This window comes from Notechis scutatus, chromosome 1, assembly GCF_049901735.1.
Source record: "Notechis scutatus isolate UNSWTSFEM ecotype Mainland chromosome 1, rNotScu1.2, whole genome shotgun sequence".
Taxonomy (NCBI): Eukaryota; Metazoa; Chordata; class Lepidosauria; order Squamata; family Elapidae; genus Notechis; species Notechis scutatus.
The window spans coordinates 338,694,719-338,717,401 of NC_142009.1; the positions used below are offsets into that span (position 1 = coordinate 338,694,719).

The 22,683-nt window shown below is 40.1% G+C and overlaps 1 protein-coding gene and 1 pseudogene across 1 annotated transcript; both read right to left on the reverse strand.

Annotated features, from left to right (window-relative positions):
* The window catches only part of LOC148133600 (vomeronasal type-2 receptor 26-like), a 54,885-nt pseudogene extending 50,099 nt beyond the window's left edge, over window positions 1-4,786 (reverse strand).
* A 2,424-nt stretch (window positions 4,787-7,210) lies between these two features.
* Window positions 7,211-13,055, reverse strand: LOC148133602 (vomeronasal type-2 receptor 26-like). The gene is made up of 5 exons (XM_087966792.1): window positions 12,744-13,055; window positions 11,597-12,313; window positions 9,960-10,037; window positions 9,632-9,702; window positions 7,211-8,129 (listed from the first exon to the last, which is right to left on the reverse strand). Exons 1-5 carry the CDS (start codon window positions 13,053-13,055, stop codon window positions 7,211-7,213), a joined length of 2,097 nt encoding a protein of 698 aa, XP_087822918.1.
* Between the last annotated feature and the right edge of the window lie 9,628 nt (window positions 13,056-22,683).

A 22,683-nucleotide genomic window follows, 5' to 3' on the forward strand; every position in this document is an offset into this window, starting at 1 on the left:
AATTGAGAACATCAAAACAACCAGTTCCCAGTCCATCTTCTGAGAAGGAGACTTCATCTCCAGCACTGTTGTTGAACTGCACGTTCCTCAAATAGGCAAGAATCTGAAAGAAAAGAAACTTTTGAGTATTTGAATACTTGATTTCGTGGTTTCTATCATAACATGGTGACCATCTTGTCTCAGAAACTAGACAAGTTCCCTTGGTGGAGATATGAGGAATCAGGAGTAACACCAAATATTTAACTCTTAAACTACAAAAAGTTCTCTTTTCATTGGGCATTTGTATCATGGTTTCTTCAAGTCCAATTTTATCAGAATACTATATATAGAAACATTTTAGTGCCACTTTCCAAATTTAATTATATGGTTTTGCTCCTGTGATACTTGGCTACCTGCCATTTCAAAGTTACTTTGGCCCAAGGTCTTGTTAATTAACAAATCCATTGTAGAAACGAATAAATAATTTCTATCACAACCATGTAAAATTTCACTGATTCTGCTGCCAAATGCAGAATGCAGGTCTTAACCAAGTAGAGCCATGCAGAAGGAATCACCTGCCCTGGTTGGTCACTTTATTCTTCAGAGAAGACCAACATTTGTCCTTTGATGCTGAAAAATCTGATGAATATCAGATCAGGAGCCCACGAGGACCACTCTGAACCCTGCTATGTGTGCTGTGGTTGAAAGAGGCTGTCTTCACATAACAAGCTGAGTAGTGCAACAAATGATAAATGAAACAAATGGGGTGGAGTCACAAAGAATGCTAAGCCATAGAAACATAAACCAAGCCTAAAATGAATTGAGTGTTGGGCTGTTGGTGTGAGCTCCAAGCCTGGCAATTTGGCTCCTTCTGAATCATGATATGATTTTGGACTGTTTGATTGGCTGTTTTTACTGAGGTATGGTCTTAAGTACCATCTGTGTGATGTAAATTAGTATTGTTTGTTTGGACACTGCTGAGTCATGGTCTGGTTTCGGTCTATTTGAATGGCTGGTGGTTCTTACTGAGACACGGTCCAATTTCTTGTGAGCTGCATTGTGATTTTTGTTGTTGCGTAGTGGGTTGCCTGTTTGTTTATTTTAAATGCTGTCTTTGGGATCATGGTATTGAACTGAGTGTATTTTTACAAGTTGGATTGAGGGTACATAGTGAGCGAAACTGAGATTGTTCTGCAAATATGCCCATTTGTGTTTAAACTGACTTGCTAAAATGTGTTGCACAAACACACTCAGATTGCTATCTTGCTCCTCCTCCTTGGAATGGTCACCTCCTGAAATTTGGGCAACTGTTGAAGGCCGTTCTGAACTTTATATTTCCTGTATTACTCTTATGGACCACTGCTTTGTTTTACTTCTCTTTCCTCCCTTTATCCTCTTTCAATAAAATATTGCTCTTAATAATTGCTGTTTTTAATAATTGCTGTTTTAATATGCTTTGAGATGGACTGATATGGGAGCATGCAGACATTTAATCAATAACTGAAGAAATTCATATGGGGAGTTTCCTCTCTATGAATCTATGGACTGAGTAAAAAGCCACAGAAATTACCTGCCATGACAGGAGATTTGAGATCCTCTTTCCAAACCTCATCATGGTCAGTCGAGCTCTGAATCCATACATCACATGTAAAGCATGTGCCAGTGCATAAACGGCATTGTAGATATTGTAACTTTCACCTGTAATGCTTGTTTCAAAAGAATAATTGGGCAGATTCTGCACTTGCTCCTTTCTTGTACATGTTTTTTCCCCCTTTGGAGGGATCTTTCCTGATTTATGGATCTTGCAGTCAAAGACATATTCCCACCATTGAGGGAGAAAGACATCTCCTTGTGGGTTCAAGGGGTCTAAAGACAGAACAAAATGGTTGAATTCTGAGACATCTCCAGTGTGGTCCCTAAAATGCAAGGCTCCATGGAAAGGCTTTATAAAATGCAATACATTTTCAGATTCCACCACACTAAGTTTCCAATGTGAAGTTAAAATCCAAACTTTCAGAAGATATGTCTTTTTTGGTATTTCATGAGCACACAGAAACAGCTGTACATTGGTCATACTTTTGGAGTCTCCAAACAGAATGAACACTTCCATTTTAGACCATGTTTGGAAAATGTGAAGTAATTTTTTCATTGTAATAAGAGGGTCATCCAATTTCAACCTTTCAGTGAAGGCCAGGCAGATCTCCTTCTCCTTGAGCATTGGCATCAGAGTTGAGATGAAACGTTCTCCCCTCTCATCTTCAGGGGCCAGAAGCCCAACCCAGTTCCACTGGAAATGCAGGAGGAGCTGGACTAAACCCACATACTGAGGAGATTCTTTGGGATTGATCTGGAAGAAGGAAGGATAAACTCTTCTCTCTCACTGAAAGAACTCAAAGCCAACACCGAGCTGGAATAAGTGAAATTCTTATTTCAAAGACAAGTTAAAAGTTTTTGGTGATATTAGGGGTCACCAGTCTGTAATTTATTACCTTGCCAGTCTGGTTAACTGAGTTTGTGTGGCAAGCTTCTTCTATTCTTAAGAAGATTCTTCCATTCTTAGGAAGCTACCAGCTACAGATTTTGACACCCAAGAGGACATAAGAAGAAACCGTGAACCTTATATAAGGAATAAATGGCACTAAAACATAAAATGTCATTTTATGAAGAATAAACTAAGAGTGACATGCTCATTATGGTCACCACATTATAAAAAAGATGTTGAGATTCTAAAAAAAGTACAGAGAAGAGCAACCAGGATGATTAGGGTACTGGAGACCAAAACATATGAAGAACAGTTACAGGAACTGGGCATGGCTAGTCTAGTGAAGAGAAGGACCAGGGGAGACAGGAGAGCAGTCTTCCAATATTTGAGGGGCTGCCACAGAGAGGAGAAAGGGCTCAAGCTATTTTCCAAAGCACCCAAAGGCCAGACAAGGAATAATGGATGGAAACTGAACAAGGGGAGATTCAACCTGGAAATAAGGAGAAACTTTCTGACAGTGAGAACAATCAACCAATGGAACAAAAGTTGCCCTCAGAAGTTGTGGAAGTGACATCACTTGAGACTTTCAAGAAGAGATTAGACTCCCATCCATCAAAAATGGTGTAGGGTCTTGGGTGGGGGGTTGGACTAGATGGCCTATAAGGTCCCTTCCAACTCTGATTATCTGTTATGATGCCACCCCAACCAGCTTTGGTTTCATCTTTGGTTTCTGTGTGTACTTCTCATGTTTATCTACTCCATACTGTATTTAATAGAGCCCCCTTAACTGTGGGACTTTGAGAATGCTGAAGATGGAAGCCATCAGCCTTGAAGATTTGGAGTTGACACCTCCAATGACAGAGATCAGAGTGTCCTGTCCATCACATTTGTAACCTGGAACCACTTGGTCTTGTGAGGAGAGCATGGAGAGGCTGTTTAAGAAAATAAATATCTCAATCTGGAAATGACTGTAGATGTGGAAGCCAAGGGTGATGTTAGGAAGGAGAAGCAAATCCTTATTGACTTCTGGGACAGCAAACATCAATGCAAGGAACTGCTGGTAGTTACTGGGTATGGCTCTGTAGTGAGAAAAACATTGGGGAACACTGCAGGAAAGCTGGCATGTGTTGGTAGAGTTTGCTTTACTTTTTAGGGCAGACCTTTTGAGCAGGACTCCCAAGTTTCATTGGGTTTCAGGTTTTTACGGGTATCTTCCTTGTTTAACTTTGGATGGATTTGTTAGAAACAAAAAAAAATAGCTCTCCCATCCATATAAAGCATTGTTTTATACCCCTCTACAATTCCTCCCATTTTCACTTGCTCCAAAGATTGTAATCCTTCCCCATTGTAACTCTTTCACCCTAACAATTTTGAGTCTTTCTCAGAGCAGATTCTTCAAGTGTGGTAAACATTGCTGATCATAGGACAACAGTGGTAGTCACCTCATCAATTTACTGAAGGCCATTATTCATGAACACTGCTGATTTCAAAACCAAGAGGGATTTTTATACTTCCTGATTGAGCTTTTATTTGAGTTTACCACAAGTTACTGTCCAAATTAATATTATAATCTGATTTATTCACTAAGCTGGCAGTTTCTAATTTGTTGTCCCTCGTCATCTTTGTTGTTGTTTATCATTTTCCTGATGGGGAACACAAGGAAGAATTGAGAATTCTGGCCTATTTTGTAAGCTTGGCACTTTATTGAGAAAAACACAAATTGTGAGCTACACTAGGACACTGCAAAACAGTAGCAGATATCTAAAAGGAGCCCCTGAATTTAAGGCAATATGAAAAATCATCTGCATGTTTTGCCTGCAGGGAAAACTTACAAATAATGTATAGTAAGCATCGATGGGTCTTCTTGAAAGTCTTTGGATAGAACAATGGTTCCCAGGGGCAAATTCCCACCAATAATGAGATCACCAGGGCTATAGTAGCTTTCCTCTAACTGAAAATAATTCCTCAACACACATACTGTTTGGAGTATCTTTGTAGAAGTTAGAGATAGGAGCCAGAAGAATAGCAGCATCAACAGTAACATGATTTCTGCCCAGACATTCTTATCACTTTCCCTCCTGGAATAGATATCAAGGTTTGTACAGAAACTGAATTGCAGGTATCACTTGAAATATCACCAGAGCTTCAGCAGAGCAGACACCAGATGTGCCACCTGGCTGGCCCAAGTGCAAATTTATCTTAACAATGCTTCCTCTTACCTATGTCTGAGCTGTGACCAAAGAGGAAACAAATGCACATGAATCTCTTCAGACCCAGAAGTTAGTTCTTTTCAAGACTAACCGAGGTGACATATCCTGTCCCCATCTAGAAAACTCAAATATATTTTTAAAATCAAGTTTTATCTTGGAAGATTTTTGTGTCTATAAATCCACAGGGGATACATGGAGAATGACTGTTCTTCTGATAATTGCAGGGAAAAGCCACTGTCCTATCCCCTTGGCAACAGTTTCTCTTCATGCAGCAGAATGGAAAACATGTTTGTGTCTCTTCTTGCAATGCACAGAGCAGATGGATTTGAGAGTCATGGTGAAGTTGTGTGTTTGACCTACATGAAACTGAGACCTTGCAGACAAGGTGCAATTTGGCCTGTGCCATAATTTGCTCAGATAATGTGAGTGTTAGTGGGTGTGGTGGCACATGATAATCTGTTGTATCCTGAACAATCATGCCAATGATTGGAATGGAATAATTATTTTATTTATACTTAAGTGGCAGGGGATGAGATTAGAAACTGGAGTAATAAGGATGGGAACATATTCTTATATGGTTCTTTCCTTTATCTGAAGCTGATTCCATTCAGTGTAGGTTGGAGGGGAGAGATTGAGCCCAATTCCTCCAAATTTCAGGGTGCATCAATAAGGCATTTTCAGTTTGAGGTTGGATATCATCTGAATGCTGATGATAGTCAGTTGTACAACCATTGACTTACCAAGCCATGCTGTCCCAGTTTTGCCCTAGTGCAGGAGGACTGTTGGATGGCAAGGAACAGTTTGAATTTTCCCTCCATATTTTTTAGATATAAAATCCAAGGAGGGAAAGGTTTTTTTTTTACAAAGACAAAACAAAACTAGACAAAATCTTTCAAAAAGATCTGTTAAAAGGACAAAAAGCCAAAACACATATTATCCTGCCAGTTGAACACTGACAAATATATTGCAACAATAGTAGCTTTCCCATTTGCAAAATAGGTCCAAGATTTATACACCTCTATTCTATTTGACCTGTCATAAATTATATATATGAAGAAATGGTTCACAGGACAATCAACTCAAAGTTAAACTTCAAAGCCCTCTGTTAACAATGTATTATTATATTTAACTCATAGTCTAAAGCAGTTTCTTGTCTGCCAGAAATCCCCATAATCACTATCTCTGATCTATCCTGGATCAAATATCTTTACTTGGCTCTTAATAATAACCCTTTTCTTAGCATTTTAATAGGGAACTTTCCCAACAATTCCATCTCATTTCCCAATCGTAAGTCTCTGTTGTAAATCTCTCTGCAGCATCCATTGTTCGGAAAGTCTTTTTAAAAATGCACCCTTTATCTTGCCAAGAAAGCCCAGTCCATCATTCATCAATTCCATTATCTCAGGATTTATTTTATTCGTATTCATATTCCTTTCTATCTTTTCTGGAAAATCTGTAATTTTGAAATGAGGTTCTTTCTTCTTCACGCCTTGCACCAACAAATTAGATTCCAATTCAACAAGTTGCAAATCAAGTCCCACTGTTACTTTCTGCTTTTGTGTGTCATCCTGGATTTGTTTCAAAGCCATGGATAAGCAATCAATATTGTAATCTATATTTTTAACAAGCCCTATAAATTGGAGAGCATTCTCCTGAGGTCCAGGAAGCAGAGCCTAGCATGACTCAGGAGTTGGGGGAGACTTGAGATGTCTTGGGCAATCCATGCTCCACCTATTTTTTGTTTTCTTTACATTTTTGAACTGCCCATGTCCCTCAAAGATAGAGGCTTAAGTACCTGTGAGTCATTTAATGACCACAACAAGGAGAGCAGAGCGTAGCAGTTATTAACACTTTTAATGCACTAATGTCAAAGGACTGGGTGATTTGCAAGTATCTAATAAGTTTAGCTAGGAAGCTGGGATGATTGTCATGCCCTGGTAACCTTGCTTGAGACATATACTCATAAAAGGAAATATTATTGTGATGTTGGACTGAAATTGAATTATGCCTGTGAACATATCACTCACATAGCACTATTGTTTATTGAGGAGTTACAAGAGATGAATGGTGCAAGACATGATCAAAATATTTCATACACTATTGATATTATTCACTCATCCACCCCAGGAAATAGACCCATATTGATGATACAACACAGCATAAATGAGTGCTTGGGGATTTAAACTCTGATTTAAAAATAGTTGAATAATAATAAAAATTGTATAAAGCCCCAGAAATGTATGGGAAACAAATATACAGGCTTAAAAACACTAAACACAACCCTTAAAAAATAACCTTTAAAAGAAATCCATTAAAAGGAATAAAGTGAAAAAAATGTCCTCCTTGAAATAATAAACACAAGTATCACTGAGGACACTTTGAGGACTGATAAACCAGAGGCTGGCAGATTGTTACTGACAGCAGGTGCATAAGGAACAATTATAGGACAAATTCTTCTTTATGACATCATTTTTAGATATCTATGACATTCTAAACATACCACGAGGACAAATATAAATGAGGCAACTCCTTACATTAGTTAGACATTTTTGTTTCTTACTATATTTTCTCTACAATTCAGATCAGGCCTCAGCAGAATAATGTAGCATTTGGGGAAAAAGATACAAGACAAGAGAGCAGCTCCGGAGGCCAAAATGGAGAAGATCTCCACTGCCACCATGGACTTCCCTTTGGTGCTCAGGTAGGTGGGCAGGAAGGAGATCCAAACACTGCAAAATACCAGCATGCTAAAAGTAATGAACTTGGCTTCATTAAAACTATCGGGCAACTTTCTAGCTAGAAAGGCCACTGTGAAACTGATGAAGGCCAAAAAACCTAGGTAGGCAAGGACTATGTAAAACATTAAAGCTGAGCCTTCCTTGCATTCCAAGATGATTTCACCATACAAGGAGTGAAAGTCAAAGTTGTGAAATGGGGGAGAGGTTCCCAGCCAGGTGGCACAAAGGACTGCTTGAATCAGGGGACAAGCTATGACAATGGAGTTGGTCAGTGGTTTTCCTAAGAGTTTCCTTGTCTTGTTCCCTGGCTTGGTGGCCATGAAGGCCAGAACCACCATGACAGTCTTTGCCAACACAGAGGAAACTGCAAGTGAAAAGAGAATGGAAAAGGCAGATTGTTGGAAGAGACAAGTGATCTTCCCGGGTTGACCAATGAAGAGGAAGGAGCAGAGGAAGCAGAGCAGGAGGGAGACCAGGAGGATGTACGTGAGATCTCGGTTGTTGGCCTTGACAATTGGTGTGTCATGATGTTTAGAGAAAATCAGCAGGACTGCAGATGTGATCACTGAGAGAAAAAGAGCAAGAAAAACTAAAATGTATCCCAAGGTATCTTGATAGTCAAGGAAGTGGATCTTCTTGGCAATGCATTGGTCCTTGTCCTTATTGGGATATTGGTCTTCTGGGCATGGTTTACAGTGAGCTGCATCTGAAATCAAGAGTCTATTTAAGAATTTCAGGGGCATCTACCATGCCCATTATTCCGCTTGCAGAGAAGATATAAGTGTTGCCTTTCTGCTATTGCCCTATCCATAAAGGGATTGAAACTGCCCACTGTGCAATTTTTGGGGAATCAAAAAGAGGAAACCATCCTTCATTGATGATGATCCTGGGGATAGATTAGTCAGAGACAAGGATTTATTCAGTTCTAGCTATCCATTCACTGTGCACTTCCATGGGTAATATGCTTTAAGTTTGAGGCTGCTGCCTGTTTTTTCCCTGACTTTGTAATGGAACACACAGAAGATTGTTAGCTCTATTATCCAGGAATGTTGCTGTTTTGTTTGTGTGTACATTATTGCTGCCTTAACCTCTCTGCTTTGTTTTTCAAATGTTTTTATTCAGACTTATTTGATCACTCCTATTAAGGAGACATTAATAGATGGATCTCCTCTTTCTCTGGCAGGTCTGTTTCCTCAGAGATTGATAGAGCTGCCAGAAGAATAATGCTCTAAATGATGAAAATTAAAGCTTAACCACGCACACCATTTCTTCAGGAAAAGACTGAAAGTTTTGATTGTCATTACACATTAGAGTAGGAGTGCAAATGCATGCTGGGGATTCACAAATTCTGCCCTAAATCCATCCAGCAAGCAATTGTTGAGGATCAGGAAAGATGTCCTCTGTGGTCAGGGTAGTTTTCTGAAAGGATTTGCTGAAAAGTAGGAGTGCATGTCATTCTCATCAGAAATGACAACAATAACAAATAAAAATGATTTAATGATTTCCTTGATCCTGGAAGATTTACATTTGATGTCTGCTCTATATCAAGACTGAACTGTTTTTGAAACATTTGAGTCTTATCACTATTCAATTTGCCAAAGAACTGGGAGAGAAGAGTGAGAAAAAATGCAGACACTCCAGAGCCAAGGCCATTGCTGAACTGAACAAAGAAGTGAACTGTTCTCAAAACAAAAGGATGATTCATAATTGGACAATGTGAACAGCCAGGGATGGGAAGAAGGACAAGCTATCCTTTAATCATGTAAACCTTGTGTGGGAAAAACTAGAGCTGGTTTTGATTCTATAGTACCGAAATGGTGGTATCCAATAAAGTTTTACTTTTGGGATTACAAAGTTCCTGAAAGTGCCTATTTTTGTTGGGTTCTCTAGTCAGACCATTGACACTCTACCTGTCTGATTAGAAAAGGTCCCTTCTGGACAAGCATCACAGTGGTAGCAGCAAACCTGCTTGCCCTCTGGAACTCTTCTCCTCTCTCCTGCATGACACCTCTTCATGCCACACCTGGCAAAAGGCACCTTCTGAAAGAGAAAATAGAAATACTTGGGGTGACCTAAGCAATGAACCTGCTGCATTCATTTTTCCCCATTCCTATTTCCCTTCCTTATTCCTACTTCTTTGTTCAGTTGTTTTCCTAAAGAAATATTTTGCCACTGTCTATCAAAAATCAAGAACAGTCCTGAGGGATTCAGGTCTGACACACCCATGAATGTGGAAGACTGGAACTGGGATCTCAGCCTTCAGAGAAAGGCTTGTGATTGAACTACAGCATTTCTAAAAGGAAGAACCAGAAATTGAGTGTGAATGGGCCATGGAAATCACTGTTGCTTGCTGTAATTGCATCCTGCATTTTAAGCAGTTGTTGTTCCCAAGCCTAACCCTTTGTGGAATTGCACAAATCAGACCTCAAATGTATTACATGCAAATGAATTTCTGACTCAATTGATTATTTTTCAACTTAGAAAGATGTTCTGCATTGCAAGAAGAGAATGAAACTTTCTGTGAACTTACAGTATTTCCTTGCAGCTCACCTTTGTGGCCCAGATGATTCCATCAGATTTAATGGTGAAATCTTGGCCTGGGGGAGCCTCAGGATTTACTTGGCCAACCTTCATGGGGACAAAGGATTGATTGGGGAGGAACACCCAGTTGAGAAGATCATAACGAGCAGATCCCAGTCCATCTTCTGAGAAGGAGACTTCATCTCCAGCACTGTTGTTGAACTGCACATTGCTCAAATAGGCAAGAATCTGAAAGAAAGGAGACCTTCAGAAATTGGAGTATTTGGGCTAGAGCTACACATGAGACATTGTGTCTTCTATCATCTCATGATGGCCCTCTTGAGAAGATGGGTTTATGTGTGAAAAGCTTAGAGGAGTTCCCTTGGTGGAGATCTGAGCAATCAGGAACAACGCCAAATGTTTAATTCTGAAATGGCAAAAACATCCTATTGTCACATGGTATGACACTCCGGTTCAATTAAGACATTCAAACATTTTAATTCCATACCCCAAATATAATTATAGGATTATAGGATTTTCCTCCTGGAATACTTGGCTACCTGCAGTTTCAAATAGATACTTTGGGCCAAGGTCTTGTTAATTGACAAATGAATTTCAGAAATGAGTAAATAATTTCTATCACAATTTCTATCATTCTATCAATAAATAATTTCTATCATGGAAAAATCCACTGACTTTTTCTAGTTCACAGACAAAGACAGCAGAACACAGGAACCCGATCTGACTAACTGGGCCATGTGGAACGAAGCACTGGCCTGGTTTGTCAATTCAGAGAGGTCCAACATGTTTGGCTTTGATGCAGAAAATTCTGATGAATTTCAGACCAGGAGCCCATTAGGATCACTTTGAATCCCGCTGTGTGCTGTGGTTGACATAGAAACATAGAATAACAGTCCAATCCCCTGCTTAAGCAGAAGACCCTATACAATTTCAGACAAGTAGCTGTCCTGTCACTACTTAAATGCCTCCATCAATGGAGCACTCAAAACTTTTTAAGGTAAGCTGTTCCCCTGATTGTTTTCAATTTTATGAAATTTCTCCTTAGTTCTAGGTTGCTACTCTCCTTGCTTAGTTTCTGTCCATTATTAAACAAAATCTGTTTTCACACAACAAGCTGAGTAGCGCATCAAATGGAAAACTAAACAAAACGGGCAGGATCACAGAAGATACTGAGCCATAGAAACATAAAGCAAGGTTCAAAGAAATTGAGTGTATTTTTGCAAGTTGGTTCGGGGCACATTTTGAGCAAAACTGAGATTGTTCTGCATGGATGCCCATTAAGATTTCAACTGACTTGCTCAAATGTGTTGCACAAACACACGCAGATTGCTATCTTGTTTTGGGCTGAACTTCCTCCTTGGAATGGTCACCTTCGGAAACTCGGGCAAATGTTGAAGGCTATCCAGGACTTTATAAAGGTCTTTCCTCTGTGAAACCTATGGGCCATTGGTTTGGTTTACTTCTCCTTTCCCCCTCTACCCTTTTTCAATAACATATTGTTCTTAGCTGCTTTAAATAATTGCTGTTTTAATCCAGTATGACTTGATATTGGAGTAGGCAGACAATGAATCAGTAACTGAAGAAATTCATATGGGGAGCTTTCTCTCTAAGCATCTGTGGACTCAGGAAAAAGCAATAGTAATTACCTGCCATGACTGGACATTTGAGATCATCTTTCCAAGCCTCATCATGGTCAGTCGAGCTCTGGATCCATACATCACATGTAATGCATGTGCTACAGCATAGATGGCATTGTAGACATTGTAACTTTCACCTGTCATTCTTGTTTCAAAAGTGTAATTTGGCAGCTTCTGCACATTCTCCTTTCCTGTACATGTTTTTCCCCCCTTTGGAGGGATCTTTCCTGATTGATGGATCTTGCAGCCAAAGACCAATTCCCACCATCTAGGGAGAAAGACGTCTCCTTTTGGGTTCATGGGGTCTAAAGACTGGAGGAAGTGGCTGAATTCTGAGACATCCCCGGAGTGGTCCCTCAAATGCAAAACACCATGGAAAAACTGTATGTATTTCAATCCTTCCTGAGATTCCTCCACACTAACTTTCCAATGGGAAGTTAAAATCCAAACTTTCCTAAATGATGCCTTGTTTATATTTTCATAATTAATTACTGCCGCGACTATGCTGGTAGAAACAGAGAAGCTTCCATACAGAATGAACACTTCTGTTTTAGACCAGGTAATGAAATTGAGAAGAAACTTTCTCATTGTAATTTGAACATCATCCAATTTCAAACTTTCAGTGAAAGCCAGGCAGATCTCCTTCTCCTTGAGCATTGGCATCAAAGTTGAAATGAAATGTTCTCCACTTTCATCTTCAGAGGACACAAGCCCAACCCAGTTCCACTGGAAATACAGGAGCAGATGGACTAAACCCACATACTGAATTAATTCCTTGGGGTTAATCTGGAAGAAGGAAGGATAAACTCTTCTCTCTCCTGGAGAGAACTCAAAGCCAACACCGAGCTGGAGAAAAAGATATTCTTTTTTCAAATACAAAGTAAAAGTTTATGTTGACTTTAGGGGTCACCATTGTGTGGTTTATTGCCCTACCACCAGTTTGAATGGTTGTTGTATGTGAGAAGAGAAGAGAAGAAATCATCAAATTGATACAGAGAATATATGACACTAAAACAATGGCTACCTTTTAGTAAAGAATAAACTAAGAGTCATACGCTCAATTTGTGCCACCTCCCACAAAAAACTACCTCTTTGGCTCCTGAATATGCTTCTGATATTTGTCTAGTCCATACTGTATCCAAGGAACCTCTTTTACCTGTGGGATCTTAAAAACGCTGAAGATGGAGGCCATCTCCCTTGAGGATTTGGCATTGAGACAACCAATTATGGACAGCAGAGTGTCCGGCTGGTCACATTTGTAACCTGGAACCACTTGGCCTTGTGCAGAGAGCATAGAGAGACTGTTTAAGAAAATAAATCTTTCCCTCTGGAAATGTCCATAAATGTGGAAGCCAAGGGTGATGTTGGGGAACAGAAGAATATCTTCATTGACCTCGGAGACAGCAAACATCAATGCAAGGAACTGCTGGTAGTTACTGGGTATGATCCTGTTGGGAGAAATATCCATCTGGTTCAGTTCCAAGTGGGAGAAAGACATTGGAAACATGGAGGCTGATTGGAAAGATGGTTTATTGATGAAGAAGAACCACCAGGATTTGTGGTTCTGGGGAACTTGACCAAAGGGAGTTGAGAGTGGGTGGTTTTTATGTCTTCTTTGGACTTTGTATTTGAGCTTCCTGTTCCTGTGCAAGAACATATGCTCTAATCGATGAGATTCCTATGGGTGTCATGTAGGGATTATGTAGAGGTCATATCTGGCTCTATAGGTAAAAGAGGAAATGCAAATCCTTGGTGCTTGTCTGAGCTAATTTGGTTGAAGTTTGGACTGCTCTGGAGGTGATACAATGAAGAGGCTTTGGACTGCTCTGAGCTGCTTCTAATTCTACCATTCTGCCTTTGTTTCAAAATATCCTGTCTTGAATGGATTACCAAATCTGCATTTCTAAAAAGTGGCCTCCTCAGTTCCTGCTTGGGGGCAGGGAGACTGGAGCTGGTTTCTGAATAGGCTGGCCCAATCTTTCTTTCTTTTCTTTTTTACCATATATTTTTTTTATTTTAGTTAACAATAAATACATTTCTTACTATGGTTACATTCATATTTAAAACTACTTAACCTTTATAAATCTTATCATTATGATAATATTCATTTAAGTTCTTACTTTATTTTCCAACCATTTATAAAATAAATCCCATATCATATAATATTCCGCTTCTCCTTGTTCTTTAATTGCCAATGTTAATCTACTCATTTCTGCACATTCCAATATTAGGCCCAGTCTTTTTTAATGGGCACAAAATATCTGCTTCCTGCCTCTAAAAATACATGTTTATCCAATTATTATCCCTCAAAAGATTTCATTCTTCTGGGGGTGGTAGTGGCTTTTCACAAGGCTATAGTGAGAAAAGGCTGGGGAACATTACAGGAAAGCTTGTGTGCTGGTAGAACTTGCTTCACTCTTTGTTTGAGCAGGGGGTTGGGGAAGCAACACCCAAATTTTATTGGTTTGGGTTTTTTTTTAAAGGATCTTTCTTTGCTGAATTTGAATGAATTTGTGAGAAAGGAAACAAGCATTTCCTTCCATATCAAATGGCTGTTTTTTAACTGTCTATGATTTCTCCCAAGTTCACATTGCTCCAATGGTTGTAATCCTCCCCAACTCTTCCTCTTTCACCATAAAAATTAAGGGTCTCTCTTGGAGAAACTTCTACAGGTGGGGAAAACATTGCTGAACACAGGACTACAGTGTGTGTGGGGGGGTGTCACCTCATAGATTTATTGAAGGCCATTATCCCTGTGCAATGCTGATTCCAACACTTAGAAGGGTTTTTATAACTGCTGAACCAATGGGATTGAGCTTTTATTTTAATTTTCCACCCCTAGTTCCTGTCCAGATTAATATTGTAATGTGACTTCTTCACTATGCCAGCACACTTTCCCTCTTCATGTGTTTTTTTATCATTCTCTTGGGGAAGAGATTGGGAGGTCCAGTCAATTTGAAGAGCTTGCCATTTTATTGAGAGATGCACAAAATGTTCTATAGTATAGTGTATTAGGACAGTGCAAAAAAAAATATAAGTAGTATTTGTGAAAGGGGTGCCAGAATTTAAAACAAAGAGACCATTTAGATGTATGTTTGTCCCCCAGCTGAAACTTACCCAGTATCTGAAGTAAGATTTGATGTATTAAAGTGAGAAACAGTAGAATCAAAACTGGCTCCCAAGGGCAAATTCCCACCAATAATGAGATCACCAGGCCTATAGTAGCTTTTATCTAATGGGATATAATCCCTGAACACACACATGGTTTGCAGCCTCTTCAGTGTAGTTGGAGCCAGGAGCCAGAAGAATATCAGCATCAGAAGTAGCATGGCTCCTGCCCAATCATTCTTATCACCTTCCCTCCTAGAACAGAAATCAAGGTATATGCAGAAACTGATTTGAAAGTTGCTTCTGAAATCCCACTAGAACTTTAGCAGAGCAGATACTACCTATGCTACCAGGACAAATTTACATCAACCATGCTTCCTCTCACCTGTGTTTGGGCTGTGATCATAGAGGAAACAAAGACATGCGAGTCTCTTCCAACCCAGGAATGAGCTCTTTGCAAGACAGGCTGAGGTGACATGTCCTGCCCCCATCTGGAGAACATATTTTCAGACATATTTTTTATAAGAGGTTTTACCTTGGAAGGTGTTGTATCTAGAAATCCACAGAGGACTCACTAAGAATTACTGTTCTTCCGATAATTGCAAGGAAAGAAACCCTTTAGCAATAGTTTCTCATACACTAGAATGGAAAAACATGTTTGTGTTTCTTGTAATGCACAGACCAGATGGGGTCATGGTGAAGTTGTGAATTTGACCTCCATGAAACTGACTCCCTGCAAACAAGATGGAGTTTGGCCTGGGCCATAGTTGGTCAGCTAGTAAGAATGCTAATGGGGTTTGGTGGCACATGAGAATCAGTCGTAGCCTTGTAGCTGTGAGCAGCCATGCCAATGCTTGGATGGAATAACTAGTTTATTTGTAGCCACATGGCAGGAAATGAAATTAGAAACTGGGATAACGAAGAATGGGTATATAGTGTTATGTGAGTACCTCCTTCATCTGAAAATAGTTCCATTCAGAGTTGTTTAGAGGAAGAGACTGAGCTAAATCCAGGTCTTCCTGGACTAAACTTCAGTTTGTTAAAGAGAATAAAATTGAGCTGTGGAGAGTCTGAATGTTCACAAGAGAAACAGAGAGGACACAAGCAAGAATGGTGGAAGAATAGAGTCAGAAACTCAGGAGTTATTGGTGTATAAGAAGTGTATAAGAATTCATGAACTGGAATAGCCATAGCTACAAATCAACCAATGGGGACTGTTTGGTGACTGAGACACAGGATTTGTTGTGAGACATGTGAGAAAGCTTGGAGCCTGTACATGGCTTACCTTAACTGTTCTGTGTATAAAAAAATTTGTCATGCCCCTGTCAGAATCTGACTCGGAGGAGGAAGCCAAACAGCTGACAGGGAGTGGGAGTTTGGCTCTGTTGGCTGTGGAACAAACTGGGGAAGGGCAAAGTCTGGCTTGGAAGAGCAGGGAAGAGGTGGAACAAGGGAGAGGGAATTCAGAGGAAGACCCAGGCCCATCCTCTCTTCATCCTAAGGCACACAGGGAGGAACTGAGAAGGGAGCAACATGATTTGCTTGGCTTACAGGGGAGGAAAGGACCCTGATTCCCTTTGTTAGCTGCAGCATGTCACCAACCATCAAGCATGGGCAGTTAGGAGTCCAGGAAAATACAAATGAGGCTTATTGTTGTGCTGATGCTCTCTAGAAGAATCTGATCTACTAACATCACCATTGTCATCATCAGCCATTCTGTTGCATCCGATCCTTGGCCCCTCACATCCCAAAGACCAAAAACCTTTGTTTTTTATTTTATTTGGTTTGTCAATTGCTTAAAGATAATAGGTATAAGTAAAAACATAGTTATGAATACATGGATACATATATGAAAAGTAAAAGAAACAATAGGACAGGGATGGTAGGCACGTTGGTGCGCTTATGCACACCCCCTACAGACCTCTTAGGAAAGGGGTGAGGTCAATAGTAGACAGTCTAAGGTTAAATTTTTTGGGGTATGGGGAAGAAACCACAGAGTCAGGTGGAGTATTCCAGACATTGACCACTCTGTTGCTGAAGTTGTATTTCCTGAAATCAAGTTTGGTATTATGGTGGACTGACATTCGAAAATGAGACACAGGGAAATGTCTTGAGAAAATGCCAGCCCTGAGTGAACTCAGGTAGCAGTATTTATTGAGAAAAAACACAATCAAATATACAGTATGCATATTCAGAAAACAATGACCTCAACAGGAGATTACTTCACCAGCATGAGAACACACAATCTTGGAAAGTCCCAGATGTTACCTTGCTAGGATGAGATCATACAGCCACGGAAAGTCTCATGGGAAAGTTTGGAAAGTCCCATGAGAAAGCACAACTGTGTACCTTGAACTTTTACCTATTTTCCTATTCCTTCTAAACTTGCAGAATCAAACAGGATGAGACACTCATGAGCAAAGGTACTCCTACCCCCACCAAGAATGCCCACATCTCCCTAGACTTACTGCTAGTATTCAAAGGCCTTACAGAAAATGATAAAATGATTAATAAAATATATTACCACATTCCTCCTTTTTTATTTATTCAAAGATAGGGGGTGTTTTAGTGGCATAGTACACAGTTCCCTCATGACCTGATCCCACACGCCGGAAGACTGAGGTACACATTTGTAATAGATTAGGAATACATTGAATAAAACAACATAATAAGATACATATAGCAATAATAATAACAACCCCTTGCAATAAGGAGCGAAACCATGATCCATCAGGAAGCCAGGACCACAGACTGTCCCAGAATGATGCATTAAACCCATCAGCTCCAGATTGATGCTGAGCAATACGATCTTCCATGTCCTGAACAGTTTTTGTAATGTTTGGCTCATAATTATGTATAAAAACACAACAATGCGAATGAATTAAAGCACAAACTCCTCCTTGGGCAGCTAACATAATATCTAAAGCATATCGATTTTGCAAAGTAACTTTACGAATTTCAGACATTTCTACATTAATCATCTTATAACATCTCTTTGCCTCCGTATCGAAGTTCGTGGAGGCATAAGACGAATGGAAAGAGAGTCTGTATAATGTAACTTAGGCAACTCCAATTGACACTGATATTGTCCATAGTCTGAAACAGAAACATTAAACAAGATCAGAGTTGTTGCACAGGCTGAAGATATAATATCCTTATCAGGTCCCGAGTAAAGAATGTCTTGATCCTTATGCCAGGACCAATATGCTGGAAAAACCAAAGGATACCGCTGTTTGCAGATTAATTTAGTCCGGTTCCCCAAAGAAACCTGCTGCATACAAGTTGGTAATCTCAGGTAAGCAGTCATCTTTTCCCAGTCTTCACAGCGCCGCGTCCGAGCCATCGGCATCAAGAGAATCAGGAACCACAGGTACACCATCTTGCTCCTCCGAAACTTCCTTCACGGGTGCCTGCGAATGATCCGGTCGAACACACCGACCAGGAACCCAACGAATTTGACCAAGATGTTCAACTGCTGCATAACCACGTCCCCACGTTATCAGCTCAGCAGGAACCCATGCTGGATCCGGAAGAAACCGCACCAACACCCGAGGTCTCACCGCATCTGTAGAAGGAGAAGAAAAATGCCTGCTGGCCGCGCTCGCAGGGGGGTTACCAGACAAATTTAAAAAATTTAAAGTATATAAAGCTAGATTTAATTGATCTTGAATCGCCGGAAGCCCCAGGAGCTTCCCTCCTTTTTTATTTAATTTAGTCAACATGGTCTTGAGCGTGGCATTATGACGTTCTACAATAGCTTGCCCAGTAGAATTGTATGGAATCCCAAATTTATGTTCCACGGACCATTGTTTGCAAAACTGATCAAAAACGGTGCTCCGATAAGCCGCACCATTATCAGTTTTTAAAGTTTTAGGTGTACCAGCAACTGAAAAGTCTTAATGCAATGATTGATGACATGTTTAACCATCTCACCTCTTTGAGGGGTAGCCATTAAAAATCCTGAGTAAGTATCCACAGTCACATGTATATACTTCCAGGGCGCAAATGGCGGATATTGAGTAACATCCATTTGCCAAATCATTGAGGGTTTCAACCCTCTGGGGTTAACTCCCATAGGTATAGTCGTGCCCTGCTTTGAACAAGTTGGACATTGTTGAATTATGGCAGCAGCTTCTGCAGTAGTAAGTTTGAATTGCTGTGCCAATGCTTTAGCGTTTTGATGAAAATAACTATGACTGTCCCATGGCTGGACAGTGAGGACTGAAGTTACAGCACTGTCAGCTTTGGCATTACCTTGTGATAAAATTCCAGGCAAATTACTATGACTACGAATGTGAGCAACAAAACACACATTCACACGCTGCTCCAAACATCCTTGTAACAGCAAAAGCAATCTTAAAATATCAGGTGATATTCCAGGAGACAAATAAGAACCTGCTACAAAGGGTAACAAATTATACACATACAATGAATCCACTATTAAATTAAAATCCTGATTGTGAAAATTTTGAAAAGCCAAAACTACAGCAGCAAGTTCTGCCTGCTGGGCAGACTTCTGCTCTGAAGTCACTTTTGTATGCCAAATTCCAGATTTATCTTTCCAAACACAAGCACCAAAAACTTTCCCTCCATCAGTAAAAATTGTAGGAGCATCTGATATGCCCAATGGTATCCTTTCTTACATTTTGGGCACGCTGATTTAGGACGAACACCCTGTCCCATTGATCTCTTATTTTGCTGACTTTGACCTCCTCCAGGAGCCCGACATTGCGCTTTAAAATGTCCAGGCTTCCCACAATTGAAACAATTCCCCTTTTGAGCATGTCCTGTTTGTAAAGCCAAAGCTAAAGTTTCCATGTTAAAAGACTGACTCCCAACCTTCCTACATGCATTAATCAAATCCGCGATTTCTCGCTCTCCACTTGCTACAAGTGGATTTAAAATCTTTCTGCAATCTGTGTTAGCTTGTTCTACTGCTAACTTTAAAAGCAACTCTTTCTGGGCGAATTGATTATCAATTTGTCTTTCAATAGCCAATTTCAGTCTGCTAATGAAATTTTCATAGGGTTCATTGTTCCCTTGTTTGATGTTGGTAAAGGTCTTCTCACCACCTTCGCCATCAGGGAGAGCCCCTATGGCTTGAAAAATTAATTGTGGGAGAAGAACGAACCCCTCATCAGGCATACCATCTCTCTGTTGTTCCACTGTTGTAAAATTACCAGCTCCGTAAAGCTGATCTGGGGTAACATTTACTGTTCCCCTCTGGACTGCCAGCTGTCTCCATTTCTGATCTAACACCAAATATTGAGCTGGAGTTAAAATCATATTTAACAGAGCTTTCCAGTCAGCCGGAATCATTTTATTTCCATAACCAACTGCTTCTAACAATGCCTGAGTATATGGCGATCTAACACCATATTCTTTTGCTGCTTGCTTAACTTCCCTCAAAATCCTGAGAGGTAAAGGCTTCCACTCCCGCTGCGGATTCAACGCAGCGTCCATGACAATTTCTACTGGATTAAGTTGAACTTCTACTCCAAACTCCACCAAATCATCTCCTGATAATTCCCCTCTATTCTTTGCTTCTTGAATAGCTGCAGTAACTGCATCCACCTGAACCCTTAAAGGTAAACTCTTATCTTCTGACAAAGTATTTCTAGCGCCGGACAGTCCCCCAGATTTATCTGGAGGTGCCGGCGGCAACAAACGTACCGCATGGTAAAGCGGCAAACCTTCTTCGGGGGGTGCTAGGAGCGGTTGTTCATAAGTAGCTAACGCATCCATAATCACCCTCCAGGTTAACAAAATTGAAGAAGGGGCACGAGGTTCCTCGTGCAAAAAATTTCCCTATCTTTTTCCAGGACTCTACTTTAATACTACCTCCCTCCGGATATGACTTAATATTTTTCCAAACATACTGTAGTAAGTCCTCAATTTCTTTCTTTCCTACAGCACAACCCCTACTGCCAATTCCAAACCCAAAACTATTCCCAATGATCCCTCTCAATTCCCTGATGTGCTCTTTCTGAGCCTTCGAGAGATCTCCCCCCATACTCACGAAAAGAATCTATCTTCGTCCAGCGAAGAAGATGAGGGCCCAGTCGACGTCCGCGACGATGAGTATAGGATGCGGGAAACGTATAGCCTTCCAGCTATCACGTCGGGGTCACCATTTATGGTGGACTGACATTCGAAAATGAGACACAGGGAAATGTCTTGAGAAAATGCCAGCCCTGAGTGAACTCAGGTAGCAGTATTTATTGAGAAAAAACACAATCAAATATACAGTATGCATATTCAGAAAACAATGACCTCAACAGGAGATTACTTCACCAGCATGAGAACACACAATCTTGGAAAGTCCCAGATGTTACCTTGCTAGGATGAGATCATACAGCCACGGAAAGTCTCATGGGAAAGTTTGGAAAGTCCCATGAGAAAGCACAACTGTGTACCTTGAACTTTTACCTATTTTCCTATTCCTTCTAAACTTGCAGAATCAAACAGGATGAGACACTCATGAGCAAAGGTACTCCTACCCCCACCAAGAATGCCCACATCTCCCTAGACTTACTGCTAGTATTCAAAGGCCTTACAGAAAATGATAAAATGATTAATAAAATATATTACCACAGGTATGATTAACCTTGAGTTTGTATCTATTGTTTGCTCTAGTGTTGTTTTGGTTGAAGCTGACAGGTAGGACATTGCAATGTATGATTTTATATACCATACTTAGATCAGACAGAAGACGGCGTAGTTCTAGGTTTTCTAGTTCTAGAATTTCAAGTCTGGTGGCATAAGGTATTCTACAACGAGTAGAGGAGTGGAACACTCTTCTTGTGAAATATTTCTGGACTTTCTCAACTGTGTTAAGATCAGATAGATAATGTGGGTTGCAGACTGATGAGCTGCATTCAAGTATTGGTCTAGCAAATGTTTTGTATGCTATAGTTAGTAGTGTAATATTACCAGAGAAAAAGCTACGTAAGATTAGGTTAACCACTCTTAGTGCCTTTTTCACTATGCAATTACAGTGGGCTCTAGCACTTAGATCATTAGAGATGATTTTTTTTTGCCAATATGTAAGACAGAGCATTTGTTTGTTGAGATTTGAAGTTGCCCTTTGTTTGACCATTCTGATACATAGTCGAGGTCTTTTTGAAGGGTAGCAGTATTGTCTGTGGTGTTGAATAGCTTTACATCATCAGCGAAGAGGACTGTGATGACTCGTAGTCTCTCAAAATAACCCAAAGCCCAAAACATACATTAAAGTCCGGTAAATCCTTCAACTTAACTTCACTGTTTTATTAAGCACAGTTTAAAGTCACAAAAGTAAATAATGAGGCAAAAAGAAAACCAAAACAAACTGCATTGATGAGAGTTCCGAAGCAAGCCAAGATAACTAATAATAAACTCGAGGAAAATAACTGAGGAGAGTCCATGGGAAGAACGCCAGCAAAGATAAACCTCTTTCAAAGTAAACATTAAACTTTGACTCCAACAATTCTAACTGCGTAGTTACAAACTTATATACATCGCTCCCAGCTGCAAGCCATGAGGAGGATCATGGTAATCTCCCTGTTGGCTGTTCCTCCTCTTCCTCAGAGTTTTTTTGCCAATATGTAAGACAGAGCATTTATTTGTTGAGATTTGAGGTTGCCATTTGTTTGACCATTCTGATACATAGTCGAGGTCTTTTTGAAGGGTAGCAGTATTGTCTGTGGTATTGAATAGCTTTACTTCATTAGCGAAGAAAGCACAGTTGCTCTTAATATGATCACAGAGGTCATTTATGTAGAGTATGAAGAGAGTTGGTCCTAGAACACTGCCTTGGGGGACACCACTATTGACAGGTACAGAATTTGATAGGACGCTCCCAATTTTGACCATTTGTTGTCTGTTTGACAGGAATGCTTCTATCCAGTTATGCAGTTGTCCAGAGATACCATAAGATTTTAGTTTTAGGAGTAGTTTGTCATGTACCACTGAATCAAAGGCTTTACAGAAGTCTATGTAGATTGTGT

What these genes read in the sequence shown, in the direction of transcription:
- LOC148133602 (XM_087966792.1), bottom strand. Translation starts at nt 13,055, where the DNA reads ATGGATATTTCTCCCAACAGGATCATACCCAGTAACTACCAGCAGTTC. An exon ending in GCGTTTTTAAGATCCCACAG is followed by an intron (nt 12,314 to 12,743) that starts GTAAAAGAGGTT and finishes CTGTATTTCCAG; the next exon opens with TGGAACTGGGTTGGGCTTGT. An exon ending in GAATCATCTGGGCCACAAAG is followed by an intron (nt 9,703 to 9,959) that starts GTGAGCTGCAAG and finishes TCTTCCTTTTAG; the next exon opens with AAATGCTGTAGTTCAATCAC.